The following is a 17,091-nucleotide window of genomic DNA, read 5'->3' as shown; positions in this document are numbered from 1 at the left end:
CTTCCCCTGCCCCAGCCCCACGGCTAAAAACGAAGCCGCGCGCAGCCTCTCCCGGCTGGAGAGGTTGCATGTGGCTAAAGAGGAAGCCAAGACAGCCAGCGGGATGGATCCCACTCGCTGTCTTGGCTTCTTTGCTCTTTGGAGCTGGGGGGGGGGGGGAGAATAATTTTTTTTCTTTATTCCCCCCCCCCCAAAAAAAAAACAACAACTAGGTGCACCCTATGGTCCGGTGCGCCCTATGGAGCGAAAAATACGGTAAGTAACAGTTAAGGACACAAGAAAATACTTATTTCACAAAAGAAAAACTGGCAATGATCTGACTCCCCCGTCTGCCCACCCACCCCCCTTTGGCAAACCACCTATGCACGCCTTGAAATAAAAAAGAGGGGAAAAGCAGGCAACACCACTAAAAACAGTCAAAACACATCAAACAAAAAAGCTGCCTTGAGGGCTTTTAATGTCAGAAGAGGGTGCTGGTGGTGGGGAAACATTTGTATAAATACAAAACAAGGCAGCCAAAGTGAACAGGGCTGTTTCTGCAATCTGTAAAAGGTACTAAAGACACCCTCCATCCTCCTGCTCCAAATATGCCCTTGCTACTGTAGTGCCTATATCCCCCACTAACCATGTCCACGATGACGCAGCTCAGAGGATCACAGTCCAGCCGCTGGAATACTGCACCCAGCAGGCTGCTCCCACTGGTGCTCAGTGTGCAGCAGATGATGTGAGACTCCAGGATGATGTTCGTTTTCATGTCGCTTTGCGATCGCCCACAAACCTGGGAAACACAAGAGCCAGGAACTTCCTTTTTAAGAGCACCTAATTTTTAGACAGAGACCAGTTTTCTTTCAGCTGCCTGTTTTGTTTTTGCAACAGCAGCCATGGTCAGGCAGGCAAAACAAGTCCATGCTCAGTGTGTGGTTGAAGATGAAGTCAGCTGCTTTTAGAAGAAGAACTGGATTGGATGCTAAAATGACAGGCCATAGTTCTGTGAAGGGGTACCCATTTTGCATTCAGGAGGTGTCAGCTTCAATCGCCAATATCTCCAGATAGGGCAAACAATACTGACCAAGTTAGATCAATGGCCTGACTCAGTATAAAGCAGCTTCCCAATGCTCCTATGACTCAGGATAAACACAGCCAAATACCTGCTTAGAGTCCGTATGAAGGTGTATGTGTTCACCCATGTGGTGCTCAGGAATGCAACAGTGCCCCTTAGAATTGCTCTCGGTGCCCACCAAGCCACAGCCTCACCTTCTATGGCATGAGGTGGTGAGGAAAGTTACCCTAACCCAGCTTGGAAAGCACATAGGGTTGTATCCAATCCAGTGAATGAACATGACGAGCCCATTAGGCTCATTAATCTAAATGGGTAAAAATTAATTGTATACAGTCCATAGAGCTGAAAGAGGAAGTGGGAGAAAGTGCCACACTTCTAACTTCCTCTTTTGGCTCTATGTGCTTTTCAAGGCACAGACAGGAACCTGAATAGCTGAACGTAAAGCAGGATGTTAGACTAGATGATCTCTGAGCCCCGCAAAAATTCTTAAGTGTCTAGGATAGGGTTGCCTCTTTCCCTGGCTTGGGCTGGCAGCGGCCGCAGCGTGCAGAGCAGCCTGAGCCACCAGCCCAAGCCTCCCATGCCCAAGCCAAACACAAACAAACAAAGCAGCCCCCCCAACCCAGACACTTCCTTTAAAATGTAAAAATCCCCCCCCGGGGGGGGGCATGTTGGCCCAACAAAAGATGACATGTCCAGGATTTCCCAGACCTATGGCAACCCTAGTCTATGATTTGGCTGAGATAATGGCACGTGGCTGATGTGCAACAGAGTAGCAGCACAATCAGTGATCTGTACTAACAGGAGAGATATTCTGATTTCCTAGCTGGAGCTAATCCAAGACACAAGCACTTTTTTGCATGATGAGATGAAGCAATTCACCAAGGTTGTTTTTAAGAGCATCTTAGTGATGAAACTCATACCTCCTTCAGTTGAACAGTGAGCCTCTTGCTCTCTTCTGCAAGCCTGCGAGTTTCCTGCTCTAACTGTTGTTTCTGAAAGAAAGATGAGGTGGGTGGGAATTTACTCGTTTTTGACATGAAAACTCAACCAATCATGGGGAAGGGCATAGCTCAGTGGTAGAGCATCTACTTTGGATGCAAAAGGTCCCAGATTCAATCCCCAATGGTATCTCTAGGTAACCCTGTCTGAAACCCTGGAGAGTTGCTGCCTGTCAATGTTGACAATAATGAGCTAGATCAGGCTTCCTGAACCTCAGCACTCCCGATGTTTTTGGCCTACAACTCCCATGAACCAGTGGTCAGGCTAGCAGAACCAGTGGCCAGGGATGATGGGAACTGTAGTCTCAAAACATCTGGAGGGCCGAGCTTGAGGAAGCCTGAGCTAGATGGATCTATTTTCTGACTCAATATAGGGCTGCTTACGGAAAGAAAAAAAAGTTCTGAACAGCCTCCCTGCTACTTGATCCCCACTTTAACTGAAGACTGAACATTTGAGCAAGTAAAACATGTGTCTCCCCACTACCCCACATCAGGTTTCAGCCCATCCGCTGTGCCTCCAAGCCTTCACACTTTTAACTGAAGAGCATGTCTGAACTACAGTTTCAGACCACAGCCTACCGGACAGACTGAGTAGGATATAATAATCCTGGTCAAATTACCCATGGCAACTAACAAGTACCTTCTCTTTGCTTTGGCTTTCGTCTATAGCACACTGGCAAGAAAGAGCATCCAGTCGTTGATCTATCTCTTTCTTCCGCTTGTGGATGTCTTGATCTTTCCCAAGAGCTGCTCGGCCTAAGGAATCCAACCAAATGCTTTTAATTTAGAAATTTATATCCCACTTTCAAAATGGAACTTTGGTTGCTTACCATTCTCACACTGAAATTCAATGCTTCTGACATTCATTAAACTGTGGGTTTATACTGTTATATTGTTATATGGTGGGGGGATCCCTAGAAATTAATAAATGGTAAGGTTTAATTAATAAATGGTAAGGAATATACAAGCTGCAGAGGAATTCCTGGGCTAGCCTATGCAAAATGACCTAGCCAAGCTATGGCAATTAAGAAACAATACAGGGCCATTAAGGGCCATTGGCAATGCAAGAGAGCTGTCCTTCCCCACTGTCCTGAGGTGTGAACAGTAACCAGGGATTTAGAAGGCTTCCCTGGGTGACTGTATTTGAGGTAACATGAAAAGAGTGCCTTTAGCAAGGTGTGCTGGGAAGAAAAAAGGGAGGCAGAGAGAGAAAGTTCCATCTTGAGCAGGCAGGCTGGGAGAACAGGGAACAAGCCCTTCTTGAGATGACCATGCTGTAAGATCTGGACTCCCTTTATCTAAACTCAGGTGTAAATATGTGAATAAATCATATTTCTTAAAGCTACACAAGCCTCTGCCGCACCTTGATTCTCAAAGGAACACAGATCCTGGGTGAGCACCTGGAACACCGCCTAGAATTTTGCTACTGCTTAGCAGAGTGGGGGGTGACACCCAATCTTTATAACAATATCCAGTGGCAGTCAGCTCCATTGATTTCAATGGGTCTACTAACATTACAGCCCAGAGGTTCCTGTTATACCCCAATTACGAAACTGATTTAAAACTGCTGGGAATGATTTTTAAGAAGACTTTATAGCTGAAGTGATTTCAGTTATATTTTTTGTTTTGTGTGTGATGCTTTATTGTTGAATTATGCTTAGATAAAGCCAGAGTAAAAGCCAGAGTATATATTTGATAAAATAAACATCTTTGGCTGCAGACCAGGATAGGATGGGAGGGATAGGATGGTGTTACGGGATTTCATCCCTGCTCACAATCTGGGAAAGGTCTGTCCCAGATAGAACAGAGACTGGGGGCTATGAAGAACCAGCTTTTGAACCCCACTGTTAAGCAGACTAATTAGGAGACAGCAAATGGTGTGAGGGAGGAACCCTTTACAAACTACTCACCCATTCTGCGATTGGCCTGGGCATCCAGACTGAATTTCTGTACGTCCTTGCTGATCAATTTTTCTTCCCCCAGCCTCACCAGGTTGATGTCACCACAGTTTCCTGGGTGTGAAACAGACACTTAGAGCCCTGCTGAAGTACAGCTAGCTTTTTTAAACTAGAAAGACATTTGGCAAATAAATACTTTTGATCTGCTTAGCAAATCCTGAAATCTGTATCTTGCACATCCTCAATAAGAGTTAGAAAAAAATTCAAAAAATGGCAACCAAAATGACCAAGGGGATACAGCAACTCCCCTACAAGGAAAGGTTGTAACATTTGGGACTTTTTGGTTTAGAGAAAAGGCAAGAGGCAACAAGCCAGATGTTTATAGAATTATGCAAGGCATGGAGAGAGTGGCTACAGAAAAGTTTCTCCCTCTGTCTCATAACACTGGAACTCGTGGGTATCTTAAAATGCTAAATGCTGGAAGTCTTAGGACAGATTTTAAAAATTACTTATTCACACAGTGCACAGTTAACTATGAAACTCGTTCCTCGTCAAGGTTCTTTTGCTGCAGACACCCTTAGGGCAGCTTACAGAAAACAAGACAAACAACAAAATAAAAATACAACACTAAAACCAGTAAAAATAAGTGCAGCAAAGCTTTTAGTAGGTAAGTGCAGCACTAAAAGGATCCCAAAGAACCTTTAAAAAGTGTAAGGATGTACAAGAAAGGCTTTGCTTGGAGTCTACAGGATAAACAGAGGGCATCAGGGAGATTAGACTGGGGGACTTCAGCATGCCAAACACATGGTCCACCACCAAGATCCAACCCTGTCCCAAAGGATTTCAGATGGATTCTCTGCAAGGACAAATGCCTTCGGAAAAGCAAAGCACCCACTGCCTATACTGGCAGGTGGGGGAGCGTCTAAGTGACTTAAACACGAAATAATGTCTTATTCTTCAGTTATGACCAAGCCAATTGCTCCCTCCAGCTATGAATTCCACAGATGAGAACTGGCCAAGAACTCATCATACCCAAAGGCTTTTCCTTGTCCTGACATTTTCCCTTGAACTCAACAATCATTATTTTCATGAGGTGATCTAGAGCAGCGTTGGACGGAGCACAGACCAGCACACGGTTCCTCTTGATCTTGCTTTGTACAGGATTCTCTTTCCCAGATCTCTGGAGATTTAAAGAAAAAAAAAGTCATAGGGTTGTAAAATATACCTAGAATATACCCATTGAAACAAATCAACCATATAGTCATGCCCAGACTAGGGGTGCATACGGTAATTGAAGTTGGGTCTTTCAGAGGTCATCTAGTCCAATCCCCTGCCGGACAAAGGGTCTAAAATGCAGGATGCAACCACAACATCCCTGAAAAAATAGCTGGGTAAAAGACCCACTGTAATGGAAAGCCTGCCCACCTCCAGAGGCAGTCCTGTGCACTTTTGAAAAGCTCCTGCCCCTGTGAAGTACCCTCTAATATTTAGCCATTAGTTCTAGTTCTGCACTCTGGGCATAAAGAAGACTGAGAAAAAGTTAAGTGCAATAATGCAGGGTAGTCGTCTTCCACCTTTTTAGATCAAAGTCCCTTTTTAAAGCCCAAGGGTCATATCCAACTGAAATATACTCGGAGTCGAGTGTGGATTTCATGCTCTTTATTCAGCTCATCGTAGCGAGGAATGGAAGTTCCCCCAAACCGTCTGCTTTATATACATTATTTAAACAATGGGTCGCACGTGATTGGCTAATTCCGGGATTCTCCTGTAGGCCAATCAGGTTGCAGATTCACTTCCACCTGGAGCTGGATTGGGTGGCTCCTGCGGACCAATCAGACTGCTGCATTTTGGATCCTATTCAACTCAGTACATAACACCAACTAAGTTTTATTCAAAGTGCACACATTAAAATTATGGGGCCTATGTTACTCATGCACAGTAATTTCAAAGGATCTATTCCAAGTAGGACTAAAAAGAGCCTGCTGGACTACTCCAATGACCCATCTAGTCCAGCATCCTGTTCCCATGGGGGCCACCCAGATGCCTGTGGGAAACCAGAGAGCAAAACATGAGCATACGAGTACCTTCCCCTCCTGTGGTTTCAAGAAACTAGTATTCAGAAGGATTACTGCCTCTGACAATGGAAACAGAGCATAGCCTAGCCATCATGGCAAAAAGCCATTGATTGCCCTTCCATGAATTTATCCAATCCTCTTTTAACATCACTGCCTCCTATAGATACACCCCAGATGTGCACTCTGAAATTTATTTTTAAAGGAAAATGACACGAAAAAAGGAGTCCTTAACCATTTAGAGTTGTCACTTTCCCCCCTCCTCTTGCATCTTTTGTGTCCTTGTGTGACCCAATACATAGCAATTTAGAAGGCTTAGTATTCTCCAGCATTTTACAGTGCTACCTCTGGTTACGTACTTAATTTCTTCCGGAGGTCCTTTCTTAACCTGAAGCACCACTTTAGCTAATGGGGCCTCCTGCTGCCGTTGCGCTGCCGGAGCACAATTTCTGTTCTTATCCTGAAGCAAAGTTCTTAACCTGAAGCACTATTTCTGGGTTAGCGGAGTCTGTAACCTGAAGCGTATGTAACCTGAAGCGTATGTAACCCGAGCTACCACTGCATTTCTGTCCAAAGAAAAACAGTGCCTAGAATCATAGAATCATAGAGTTGGAAGAGACCACAAGGGCCATCGAGTCCAACCCCCTGCCAAGCAGGAAACACCATCAGAGCACTCCTGACATATGGTTGTCAAGCCTCTGCTTAAAGACCTCCAAAGAAGGAGACTCCACCACACTCCTTGGCAGCAAATTCCACTGTCGAACAGCTCTTACTGTCAGGAAGTTCTTCCTAATGTTTAGGTGGAATCTTCTTTCTCGTAGTTTGGAACCATTGCTCCGTGTCCGCTTCTCTGGAGCAGCAGAAAACAACCTTTCCCCCTCCTCTATGTGACATCCTTTTATATATTTGAACATGGCTATCATATCACCCCTTAACCTCCTCTTCTCCAGGCTAAACATGCCCAGCTCCCTCAGCCGTTCCTCATAAGGCATCGTTTCCAGGCCTTTGACCATTTTGGTTGCCCTCCTCTGGACACGTTCCAGTTTGCCTGTGTCCTTCTTGAACTGTGGTGCCCAGAACTGGACACAGTATTCCAGGTGAGGTCTGACCAGAGCAGAATACAGTGGCACTATTACTTCCCTTGATCTAGATGCTATACTCCTATTGATGCAGCCCAGAATTGCATTGGCTTTTTTAGCTGCCGCGCCACACTGTTGGCTCATGTCAAGTTTGTGGTCAACCAAGACTCCTAGATCCTTTTCACATGTACTGCTCTCAAGCCAGCTGTCACCCATCTTGTATTTGTGTCTCTCATTTTTTTTGCCCAAGTGCAATACTTGACATTTCTCCCTGTTAAAATTCATCTTGTTTGTTTTGGCCCAGTTCTCTAATCTGTCAAGGTCGTTTTGCAGTGTGATCCTGTCCTCTGGGGTGTTAGCCACCCCTCCCAGTTTGGTGTCATCTGCAAATTTGATCAGGATGCCCTTGAGTCCATCATCCAAGTCGTTGATAAAGATGTTGAATAAGACCGGGCCCAAGACAGAACCCTGTGGCACCCCACTAGTCACTCTTCTCCAGGATGAAGAGGAACCATTGATGAGCACCCTTTGGGTTCGGTCACTCAGCCAGTTACAAATCCACTGAGTGGTAGCATAGTCAAGACCGCATTTTACCAGCTTCTTTACAAGAATATCATGGGGCACCTTGTCAAATGCCTTGCTGAAATCAAGGTAGGCTACATCCACTGCGTTCCCTTCATCTACCAGGGTTGTAATTCTGTCAAAAAACGAGATCAGGTTAGTCTGACATGACTTATTTTTCAGAAATCCATGCTGACTATTGGTGATCACAGTATTTATTCCTTTCTAGGTGCTCACAGACTGTTTGTTTAATGATCTGCTCCAGAATCTTCCCTGGTATTGATGTCAGACTGACTGGGCGGTAATTATTTGGGTCCTCTCTTTTCCCCTTTCTGAAAATAGGGACAACATTTGCCCTCCTCCAGTCTGCCGGGACTTCGCCTGTTCTCCAGGAATTCTCGAAGATGACTGCCAGTGGTTCTGAGATCACATCTGCCAGTTCTTTTAATACTCTTGGATGCAGTTCATCTGGCCCTGGAGACTTGAATACATCTAAACTAGCCAAGTATTCTTGTACTATCTCCTTAGTTATTCTAGGCTGTGTTTCCTCTGCTGAATCATTTGCTCGAAATTCTTCAGGTCGGGCATTGTTTTCTTTATCGGAGAAGACTGAGGCAAAGAAGGCATTGAGGAGTTCATTATTATTTTTTTTAATAATTTTTATTGGGTTTTTACATTTTATAACAACAAACACACACACAAAGACAAAAACACACAAATACAATTACATACCCTAATTTTCTTTACCCACTTTCATTGACTTCCCCCCACCCCCTCCTCTTACATCCCAGTTCCAATAATTTAATTCAGCAAGTTCTTACCTAACCTCTTAAACATATTCATATTGCTTTTAAAAATTTAATTCTTTTTGTTTATCTATATTCAACTTATCCAATTCTCTTATAATCATTAATTTCTTTTTTTTTTTTAAGGTCGATCTAACTTCCCTTCCACAAATTTTCCCTTTATTATATTAATTATAGGTCACATTGACCAAATAAAACAAATCATAACGTTTTATAGTTCTATTCTCTCTCCCCCCCCGCCCCGGTTTCTGTCCCTTCCCAAACAAATGTCCAAAAAACAAACAAAAAATAGTTCTTAGCCCGGATTCCTCACGTCCGAGGCGTCTGATTCTCTGTCAGTCCCTCTCTGCCAACTATATTGGTAGTCCTCTTTGTTGGTCCTAAGACCCCGAAGGAGTTCAGTCAGAGTCACATCATATTTTCTTTCATCCAGAATGTTAAAAAGTGTTTGCTGCGAAGGATCATCTACTTTTCCATACTCAAGAGGAAAGTCCCAATCATGTTGCTTTATTCTTTTTAGTTTTAATATTCCAAGTACTCCAGGGACTTCCCTCTTCTTCTTTCTCATCTTTCGCAGGTTTGTAATCCAAAGGTCTTCTTGCTCATACTCTAACAATGTAGATTCCTGGTTGATATTTTCCACTTGTAGTGTCTGCACTCCTTCTTTCTTCTCTGTCAATTCCAAAGGCATCTCTTCCTGCTCAGCTGCAGAGTTTTTGTCATACATCTCCTTTGTGCATTCAGCAGAGTTGTTTGTTTCAGAATTCAAGGTCATAAATACTTTACTCAGAGCCATACTCTGCTCTTGCAGGATTCCCACGAGAAAGAACATTTTTTCTATCTCCGCCAGTAATTTTCCCTCTGCAGCCATTGTAATGTCACTAATTCCCCCTAGGGGGCTTTCGGTTATTTAGTAGTCCTTTTCCAATAATCTGTTACTTTGTTATTATCAGTACTTTGTTTCCAATCGCCTCAGTTCAAATGTATCACCTTTAATTCAGAGAGTTGTTAAATAACAAAATTCTTTACTTTGTCCGTCCGTTTGACAGCTTCTTTGACAGCTGTCAAACTCCTTTCACTTCTTCCTCCGGCACCCAAACAGGACACTCCCGGGTTTTGGGGGGGATTACACACAAAGTTCCAAAGTTCCTCCCTTTCTCTCCAGCACAAAATCTTCTTCTATCAAATTTGTGAAAAACTTTTAAATCATCAAAACAGTATTCATTCCGCCTTAATTCTCCGTTCCTTGCTTTAAATCGTCTATAAGTAGAGGGGGTGCGGACTTCCCTTTAACACATCCCCCGGTCGTGCCGAATTCAAAGGATAAGAATTTTTTAAAGTCCAAATTCCACTACTCACGGGTCCTTTGTTATCCAGTCCAAATTTTGGGAAGAAAGTCAGCGCTCTCCGGCCATGGCTTGCGGCTTCGCTCCACTGAAGTAGCGGTCTACTCTCAGCACCACGCCACTCTCCGTACCCTCTCCGTAGCCTTTAAAAAGGCTCTTCGTGGGTCAGGGAGGGCGCTTAAGGTGCCCACCGAGTCACCAAGTCCGCAGGCTTCCGCGCCTGCGGTTTCTGAGGGTCCCCGTGTCGCCGGCACGGCAAGACCCGTCTTCAGCAGAGCCGATTCCCTCCGGAGCTCGGAGGGAATCCGCCATTAGCCGTTCGCGCTAACCCGGAAGTCCGGCATTGAGGAGTTCAGCCCTTTCTGTGTCCCGTTTGCATTTCACCATCTTCTCCTCTGAGTGACCCCACTGTTTCTTTGTTCTTCCTTTTGCTACAAACATACCCATAAAAGCCTTTTTTGTTGCTTTTAACCTCTCTAGCAAGCCTGAGTTCATTCTGTGCTTTAGCTTTTCTGACTTTGTGTCTACACGTGCTGGCTATTTGTTTGAATTCCTCTTTGGTGGTTTCCCCCCTTTTCCATTTTTTGTACACATCCTTTTTTAATCTTAACTCAGTTAAAAGTTCTTTAGATAGCCACTCTGGCTTCTTTAGGCACCTTCCATGTTTCCGTCTCATTGGTATTGCCTGAAGTTGTGCTTTTACTATCTCCCTCTTAAGAAACTCCCAGCCATCATGAACTCCCTTTCCTTTTAGTATTACTGTCCATGGGATCTCACCCAGCACTTCCCTAAGTTTTATGAAGTCGGCTTTCTTAAAGTCAAGAAATTGAGTCCTAGTATGCTTGGCTGCTCCTTTCCGCTGTATAGTAAACTTCAGAAGAGCATGATCACTCGCGCCTAATGATCCTTCCACTTCTACCCCACTAACCAGGTCATCAACATTGGTTAGGACCAGATCTAAAATGGCTGTTCCTCTTGTTGCTTCTCCCACTTTCTGGACAATGAAGTTGTCTGCAAGGCCAGTGAGGAATCTGTTTGACCTTATGCTCTTGGCTGAGTTTGACATCCAGCAAATATCCGGGTAATTGAAGTCCCCCATTACTACTATCTCCCTTCCTTTTGCATGCTTGGCCATCTGTTCCAGGAAGGCATCATCTATGTCCTCCGTTTGGCTTGGGGATCTATAGTAAACTCCCACAATGAGGTCACAGTTATTCTTCTCTCGCTTAATTTTGACCCAAATGCTCTCACTTTGGCTTTGAGGTTCTAAATCTTGGATCTCTTCACAGGTATACACATCCCTGACATATAACGCCACTCCTCCTCCTTTCTTGTCTGGTCTGTTTCTCTGAAATAGATTGTATCCCTCCATTATTACATTCCAGTCGTGGGACTTATCCCACCAGGTTTCAGTGATGCCTATTATGTCATATTTAGTTTGCTGTACCAAGAGCTCAAGCTCATCTTGTTTATTTCCCATGCTTTGCGCATTAGTGTACAGACATTGAAGTCCATTAATCATTCCCCCGTGTCTCTTATTTAAGGATTTTTTCCTCCCACCACTAGGTCTGTGTGCTGTTTGCTCCATTTGGTCTATGACATTTGGATGATCATCTTCATCAATTGATAGACTCCTACCTTCAGGAGCACTGTCTTCCTCCCCCACATTAGTCAGTTTAAAGCCCTCCTGATGAGGTTTCTGAGATTTTTGGCAAAAACATTCCTCCCAACTGTTGTGAGGTGCAGCCCATCGCTTGCCAGAAGTCCATCTTCAAGAAACTGCAGTCCGTGATCTAAGAAGCCTGCATATTTTCTGTTTTTTTTATTTAACATGTTTTATATACTGCTTAATTAAAAAATATATACATAGAGTGAAATAAAACATTCATACAAAATAGCAAAAAAAATCAGACTTTAAAAATAGTAAAATAATAAAGCGATAAAAGAAAGAGATAAAAATCAACATTTTTTTTTTAAAAAAAAAACAACAACAAATGTACATAATAAAATTGTACAGCTGGGTAGGCTTGCCTAAATGGAAATGTTTTGAGTATGTCTAAAATGGTACAAGGAAGGCACCTGCTTAATTTCAGTGGGCAGGGGATTCCAGAGAGTAGGTGCCGCGTCCTGGAAGAACTGGTTCCTTGCAAGTACAAAATGGACAAGAACAGGCCCAATTAAAAGAGAAGAAAGTGTTGGGATGTGAATAGATCCTAGCAGAGGATATATTTATTAGATATTGTCCTTTCCTAGCATCTATTCACATCCCAACAAATGGGGTCCAAGGGATGTGGGTTGCGCTGTGGTCTAAACCACTGAGCCTCTGAGCTCCCATTGCTTTGTCCAAGCTCCTGCCAACCCAGCACTTTGAAAGTGCACCAGCGTGAGTAGATAAGTAGATAACACTGCAGCAGGAAGGTAAATTGTGTTTCCGTGCGCTCTGGCACTTATCACGGTGTCCCGTTGCGCCAGAAGTGGTTAGTCATGCTGGCCGCATGACCCGGAAAGCTGTCTGTGAACAAACACCGGCTCCCTCAGCCTGAAGCGAGATGAGCGCCACACCCCATAGTCGCCTTTGACTGGATTTATTTATTTATTTATTTATTTAAATAAAATTTTTATTAGGGTTTTAAAGATTACAGAAAAAAAAGAGAATAACAACAATCAGTGATAAAAAAGAAAAAACAATACATATATATAAAAAAATCATCAAAAGCCAGAAAACAGAAGAAAAAAGGAAAAAAAACACAAATCAAACCTGTACATCACTTGCTTACCTTCACTTATTTCCTTGACCTCCTCACACCTCCCATTTTTGTATTCTAATTCAATTTGTTGTTTCAGCAAATCCTTCCAACCTTATTTTTATCTTAATAATTTGTCTTAATATACTATAAATTTTACATTCTCTCTTTCACCAACTCATTTTTACTTAATCCTTTATGTCATTTCTACTAAAACCACACAATTTCCTTTTCCCAACATCTTTCTAACAATCCTCAATTTTGCAATATTTTTGAAGATAAACTTTAATTTTTTTCCAATCTTCTTCCACCGACTCTTCTCCTTGGTCCCAGATTCTGCCAGTCATCTCAGCCAGTTCCATGTACTCCATCACCTTCATCTGCCATTCTTCCCGGGTGGGTAGATCTTGTGTCTTCCAATACTTTGCGATGAGTATTCTTGCTGCTGTTGTGGCGTACATAAAAAAAGTTCTATCCTCCTTTCGCACCAATTGGCCGACCATGCCCAAGAGAAAGGCCTCTGGTTTCTTCTGGAAGGTATATTTAAATACCTTTTTCATTTCATTATAGATCATCTCCCAGAAGGTCTTAATCTTTGGGCACGTCCACCAAAGGTGAAAGAATGTACCTTCAATCTCTCTACATTTCCAACATTTATTATCGGGCAAATGATAAGGCATTACATGCCGTGAACTTCATACCAGTGGTCCATAACTGTTCCCAGTCAGCCATCATAATGTTATGTCCAAGATCTTGTGCCCATTTAATCATAGCAGATTTCACCGTTTCATCCTGAGTATTCCATTTAAGCAGCAAGTTATACATTCTTGACAAATTCTTAGTTTTAGGATCTAACAATTCTGTTTCCAATTTTGATTTTTCCACCTGAAAGCCAATTTTCTTGTTCAAATTATAAACCTCCATTATTTGATAATAATGAAGCCAATCTCGTACTTTGTTTTTTAGTTTGTCAAAACTCTGCAGTTTTAATCTGGAAACGATGCCTTATGAGGAAACGATGCCTTATGAGGAACGGCTAAGGGAGCTGGGCATGTTTAGCCTGGAGAAGAGGAGGTTAAGGGGTGATATGATAGCCATGTTCAAATATATAAAAGGATGTCACATAGAGGAGAGAGAAAGGTTGTTTTCTGCTGCTCCAGAGAAGCGGACACGGAGCAATGGCTCCAAACTACAAGAAAAAAGATTCCACCTAAACATTAGGAAGAACTTCCTGACAGTAAGAGCTGTTCGACAGTGGAATTTGCTGCCAAGGAGTGTGGTGGAGTCTCCTTCTTTGGAGGTCTTTAAGCAGAGGCTTGACAACCATATGTCAGGAGTGCTCTGATGGTGTTTCCTGCTTGGCAGGGGGTTGGACTCGATGGCCCTTGTGGTCTCTTCCAACTCTATGATTCTATGATTCTATGATTATATGATTATATAATCTGTCTCCTTCTTGCTCCAAAATTTCCCAATATTTCGGCCAATTTGCCTCCATATTGAGTTTTTTCAGAGCCTTAGCCTCCATTGGTGACAACCACCTTGGCGTTTTACTTTCAAGCAAGTCCTTATATCTTATCCAGACATTAAACAGTGCTTTCCTGACAATATAATAATAATAATAATAATAATAAATTTTATTTATATCCCGCCCTCCCCAGCCGAAGCCGGGCTCAGGGCGGCTAACAACACTAAAACAATACAACATTATAAAACATTATAAAAATGAGTTAAAAACAAAATTAATGGCAATATGGTTTTTAAACGCTTTATGTGCTTTGACCTTGTCGTACCACAAGTATGCATGCCATCCAAAAACATTATTAAAACCTTCTAAATCCAAAATGTCCGTGTTTTCAAGAAGCAGCCATTCTTTCAGCCAACAAAATGCAGCTGATTCATAATAAAGCTTAAGGTCTGGCAGGGCAAATCCACCTCTTTCTTTAGCATCAGTTAAAATCTTAAATTTTATTCGAGGTTTCTTGCCCTGCCAGACAAATCTAGAAATATCTCTCTGCCATTTCTTGAAACAGTCCATCTTGTCCAGAATTTGCAATGTTTGAAACAAAAACAGCATCCTAGGCAATACATTCATCTTTATCGCAGCAATTTGGCCCAGCAATGATAACTTCAATTTTGACCATATTTCTAGATCCTTTTTCACTTCCATCCAACATTTTTCATAATTATCTTTAAATAAATTCACATTCTTAGCAGTCATATTAACCCCCAGGTATTTCACTTTCTTAACCAATGTTAATCCTGTCTCCTTCTGAAACCTCTCTTTCTCAATCACTGTTAAATTTTTCTCTAACACCTTAGTTTTCAGCTTGTTCAACTTAAATCCCGCAACCTGACCAAATTCTTGAATTAATTGCAATACTCTTTTAGTACTAGATTCTGGCTCCTGTAATGTCAAGACTAAATCATCAGCAAAAGCTTTCAATTTATACAGTTTAGCTCCGAGTTGTATACCTTTAACCAATTGGTCCTTTCTAATCATATTAAGCAGAACCTCCAGGACCGATATAAAAAGCAATGGAGAGATTGGGCAACCCTGTCGTGTTCCTTTCTCAATCTTAAACTCTTCTGTAACTACATTATTCACAATTAACTTAGCTTTTTGTTCTGAATAAATTGCACCTATACCGTTTTCAAAACCTTGGCCTACCCCCATTTCCTGTAGGTTTTTCTTCATGAAACTCCAAGAAATATTATCAAAGGCTTTCTCCGCATCTACAAATATCAAAACTGCTTTAGTGTTTATATTCACTTATAATTTTTCTAAAATATTAATTATATTCCTTGTGTTATCTGACAAGTTTCTCCCCGGGAGAAAGCCCGCTTGGTCTTTATGAATTTCTTCTACCAATACCTTTTTAAATCTTTTAGCCATAATTTCAGCAAAAATTTTGTAATCCACATTGAGTAAAGATATGGGACGGTAGTTCTTAAGCTGTGTCTTCTCCGATTCTGTTTTCGGTATAAGTGTAATGTAGGCTTCTTTCCACGACTCTGGTGCCTTTTTTCCCTCCAGTATTTCATTACAAGCTTCCTTCAAAGGCTGTACTAGCCATTCTTTCAAGGATCTATAATATCTTGAAGTCAAGCCATCCGGCCCTGGAGATTTGCCTAATTTCATATTCTGAATGGCTCCTTCCACCTCTTGATCTGTTATTTTATAATTTAGCATTAACTTATTCTCTTGAGAGATTTTTTGTAATCCATTTGTTTTCAAAAATCGGTCAATATCAATTTCTTTCTGGGTCTCCTGTGTATATAGCTGTTTAAAATACTTCTGAAGACACTTCCTAATCTCCACAGGATTCTGTATGTTCTTTCCCTCCACTACCAAATTAGTGATAGTGTTAAGTTTTTGTCTTTTTTTCATTTGCCAAGCCAGCAGTTTCCCGCATTTATTAGCCGATTCAAATGTCTTTTGTCTCATCTGTTTAATCTTCCATTCTATTTCCTGATTCATCAATTTCATATATTGTACTTGATGTAGCTTTATCTCTTTCAGGATCTCCTGTGATTTTGGTTTTGCTCTCAGTCTCTTTTCTCCTTCCTTTATTTTCTCCAAGATTTTTTCCTTTTTTTCATTTTGAGCTCTCTTCTTAATTGCATTCTGTTGTATCAAAAACCCTCTCATAACTGCTTTGCTTGCGTCCCAAATTACTCTTTTTTCAGTAGTGGTATTCATATTTATCTCAAAGTAGTCTCTCAAGTTTTTTGGGGCCTTTTTAGTCATTTCCTCATTCCTAAACAAAGAGTCATTCATCCCCCATCTAAAGGAACCAATTGGTGTTAGTGTCATTTCCATCTTCACGGCATTGTAGTCAGAGCAGGTTTTAGGGCAAATTTCCACTTTTTTTATCTTCGGGGCCAGCCCCCTAGTTACCCAAATTTGGTCAATTCTTGTCCATGTCATTTTGGCTTCAGAGAAGAAAGTTCCTTCTCTTCCCAAGGGGTTCTTAGTTCTCCAAATATCAGCAAGGTCCATATTGTCAGCCATTTCAAAAAACATCTTTGGTAATCTGCCATCTTTTGTCACCACCTGTCTCTGGGCTTTATCCATATTTGTAGACACCACTCCATTCATATCTCCCATCAAGATCATATTATAGTCCAAATAATCCATCAAAGTTTCATGCAATTTCTTGAAAAATTCCGATTTCCCCTCATTCGGTGCATAAATACCTACTATCAAAAACTTCTCTCCTTGTAATTGAATTTCAATTGCAACAAATCTTCCTTGATCATCTTTAAATAAAAATTTCGGTGACAGGCTCTCCTTTGCATAAAGTACTACTCCTCTTTTCTTAACTTTATCTGATGAAATAAATTCCTCTCCTAATCTTTTATTACTCAGAATCTTCCGATGTAGCCTTGTCACATGTGTTTCTTGTAAGCAAATCAAGTCCAAATGTTCTTTTTTAAAAATATGAAATACTCTCCTCCTCTTTTCCGGGGAATTCAGTCCATTAACATTCCAACTTAATGCTTGCAGTGTCATGATGTAATTAC

The 17,091-nt window shown here is 41.8% G+C and overlaps 1 protein-coding gene across 1 annotated transcript in view; it reads right to left on the bottom strand.

Moving 5' to 3' along the window:
- Nucleotides 1-17,091, bottom strand: part of LOC309333186 (putative helicase senataxin) — a gene marked incomplete at its 5' end in the record, with an annotated part of 95,627 nt that overhangs the window by 44,676 nt on the left and 33,860 nt on the right. Inside the window, 5 exons of the mRNA XM_081846586.1 lie at nt 626-778; nt 1,984-2,055; nt 2,702-2,817; nt 3,972-4,073; nt 4,992-5,139. Of these exons, the coding sequence (XP_081702712.1) occupies nt 626-778; nt 1,984-2,055; nt 2,702-2,817; nt 3,972-4,073; nt 4,992-5,139 (591 nt within the window). The remainder of the gene's footprint in view (nt 1-625; nt 779-1,983; nt 2,056-2,701; nt 2,818-3,971; nt 4,074-4,991; nt 5,140-17,091) is intronic.

The sequence above is a fragment of the Podarcis erhardii genome, assembly GCF_964252035.2.
Source record: "Podarcis erhardii genome assembly, chromosome: W".
NCBI lineage: Eukaryota > Metazoa > Chordata > Lepidosauria > Squamata > Lacertidae > Podarcis > Podarcis erhardii.
Note: the sequence above shows the minus strand (reverse complement) of the source record. Positions and strands in the feature narration are given on the sequence as shown.